Source organism: Austrofundulus limnaeus, unplaced genomic scaffold, assembly GCF_001266775.1.
Source record: "Austrofundulus limnaeus strain Quisiro unplaced genomic scaffold, Austrofundulus_limnaeus-1.0 Scaffold434, whole genome shotgun sequence".
Lineage (NCBI taxonomy): Eukaryota > Metazoa > Chordata > Actinopteri > Cyprinodontiformes > Rivulidae > Austrofundulus > Austrofundulus limnaeus.
This window is the reverse complement of record NW_013952836.1, coordinates 350,220-351,689: the sequence shown is the minus strand read 5'-3', so window position 1 is coordinate 351,689 and position 1,470 is coordinate 350,220. Positions and strand designations below refer to the sequence as shown.

At 39.1% G+C, this 1,470-nt stretch overlaps 1 protein-coding gene across 1 annotated transcript in view; it reads left to right on the top strand.

Annotated features, from left to right (window-relative positions):
* Positions 1–1,077: 1,077 nt before the first annotated feature.
* Positions 1,078–1,470, top strand: part of gtf3c3 (general transcription factor IIIC, polypeptide 3) — a gene marked incomplete at its 3' end in the record, with an annotated part of 34,276 nt that continues 33,883 nt past the window's right edge. Inside the window, 1 exon segment of the mRNA XM_014024659.1 lies at positions 1,078–1,242. Within this exon segment, the coding sequence (XP_013880113.1) occupies positions 1,147–1,242 (96 nt within the window).

Here is a 1,470-nt window from a genome sequence, read left to right as displayed (position 1 = left end):
TAAATCTGCTGTTTTACATGATTGTTGAATGAAATTAACATYATTATTAATTTATTGTAAAAACATGACAGATAATCTGTAAAACAGATCCAGTTCAGCTGTGAGCTGTTGTCCTGTTTGGTCTGTTTCTGCTCCTCCATGATGTCAGTGATGTTACCAGTGGACGGGATGGACGGGGCTCAGTTTAGTGATATTTAAGTCTGTGGTTGTAGAAGAGGAGAGGAACGTTCCAGACGGTTATCAGAACACAATGCCTGCCTCTCTGATGGTATGGGGGTACATTAGTGCCTACATGAGCAGCTTACACATCTGGAAAGACTCTTTCAACACAGACAATACATGTACAATAGGTTGCCTTCAGGCCCAGGCCGCCCTTGAAAAAGAGATCTGAGATCTCAATGGGATTTGCCTGGTAAAATAACAGTAAATAAAAAATAAAATAAAAAAAATAATAATTTACAGGTTTGAGAACATCTGCTCCCATTCAGACTTTTTATTTTTATTTATTTATTTTTGTCTTGTTGATATCAGAAAAACTCTCTTAAACCTCAGACTGCATCCATTATCACATGGCTTCAACGTAGAAGAGTCAGGTACATTTGGCCTAAAAACATAAAGAGGGGGAAAAAGTATGTCAATATATTTTTTTAATTTGTTAATTTTATTCAAAAACAGTCCTTCTATTCAGACCGTTAATGGCTTTTTTTTAAACTTATTTAAATATTTTTCTTTTGTTTATTGTTCTTCTTTAGAGTTGCTCAGTTTACTTGAATTAAAACCATTTAAAACAATTGTGTAACATCTGTAAAAGTCATTTCTGTAATATTTTTCCAAATAAAAAAGAGCTGCTCTTAAATGAAAGTACCGTAATTCCTGGTCTCTGCGCACAATAAAACAGAATTGTATTTTTTAAAATGAAGTGGAGTTTGACCACAGTGATGAAGATCAACAACAATAAAGAGCCGTTCCTCCAGCAGCTGAAGCTCTGCTGCTCTCAGCACAGGGATTTTTGTGTCTTTGGTTGACCTGAAACTGGCTGCGTCTTTTCAGCCGGAACTTCACGCATGCGCACCGTTAACTTCCGGGTGTCAGGACGGCTGGAGGTAAACACAAACATATTCCGGCTGCAGCAGCGTGGAGGCAGTCATGTCTGGTTGCAGCGCCGAGTTGATCGATTATCTGGAGGGTCGGATCAGTTTCGAAGAGTTCGACCGAAGGAGAGACGAGCGGAAAACAGAGGAGGTAAAAGATGGAGTTAGCTTGCATCGGCTAGCCTGAAGCTAACAGGCTAATGTTGCTCTGGGCTAACACCAGTTTGTTTTTTCTCTGACTTTTTTTATTAATGCAACATAAACTGATTTATTCTGGTTCAGCTATCACACTGCTAACTACCCACGTCCCACTGCTAACTAACCACATCCCACTGCTAACTACCTACATCACACTGCTAACTACCCACATCACACTGCT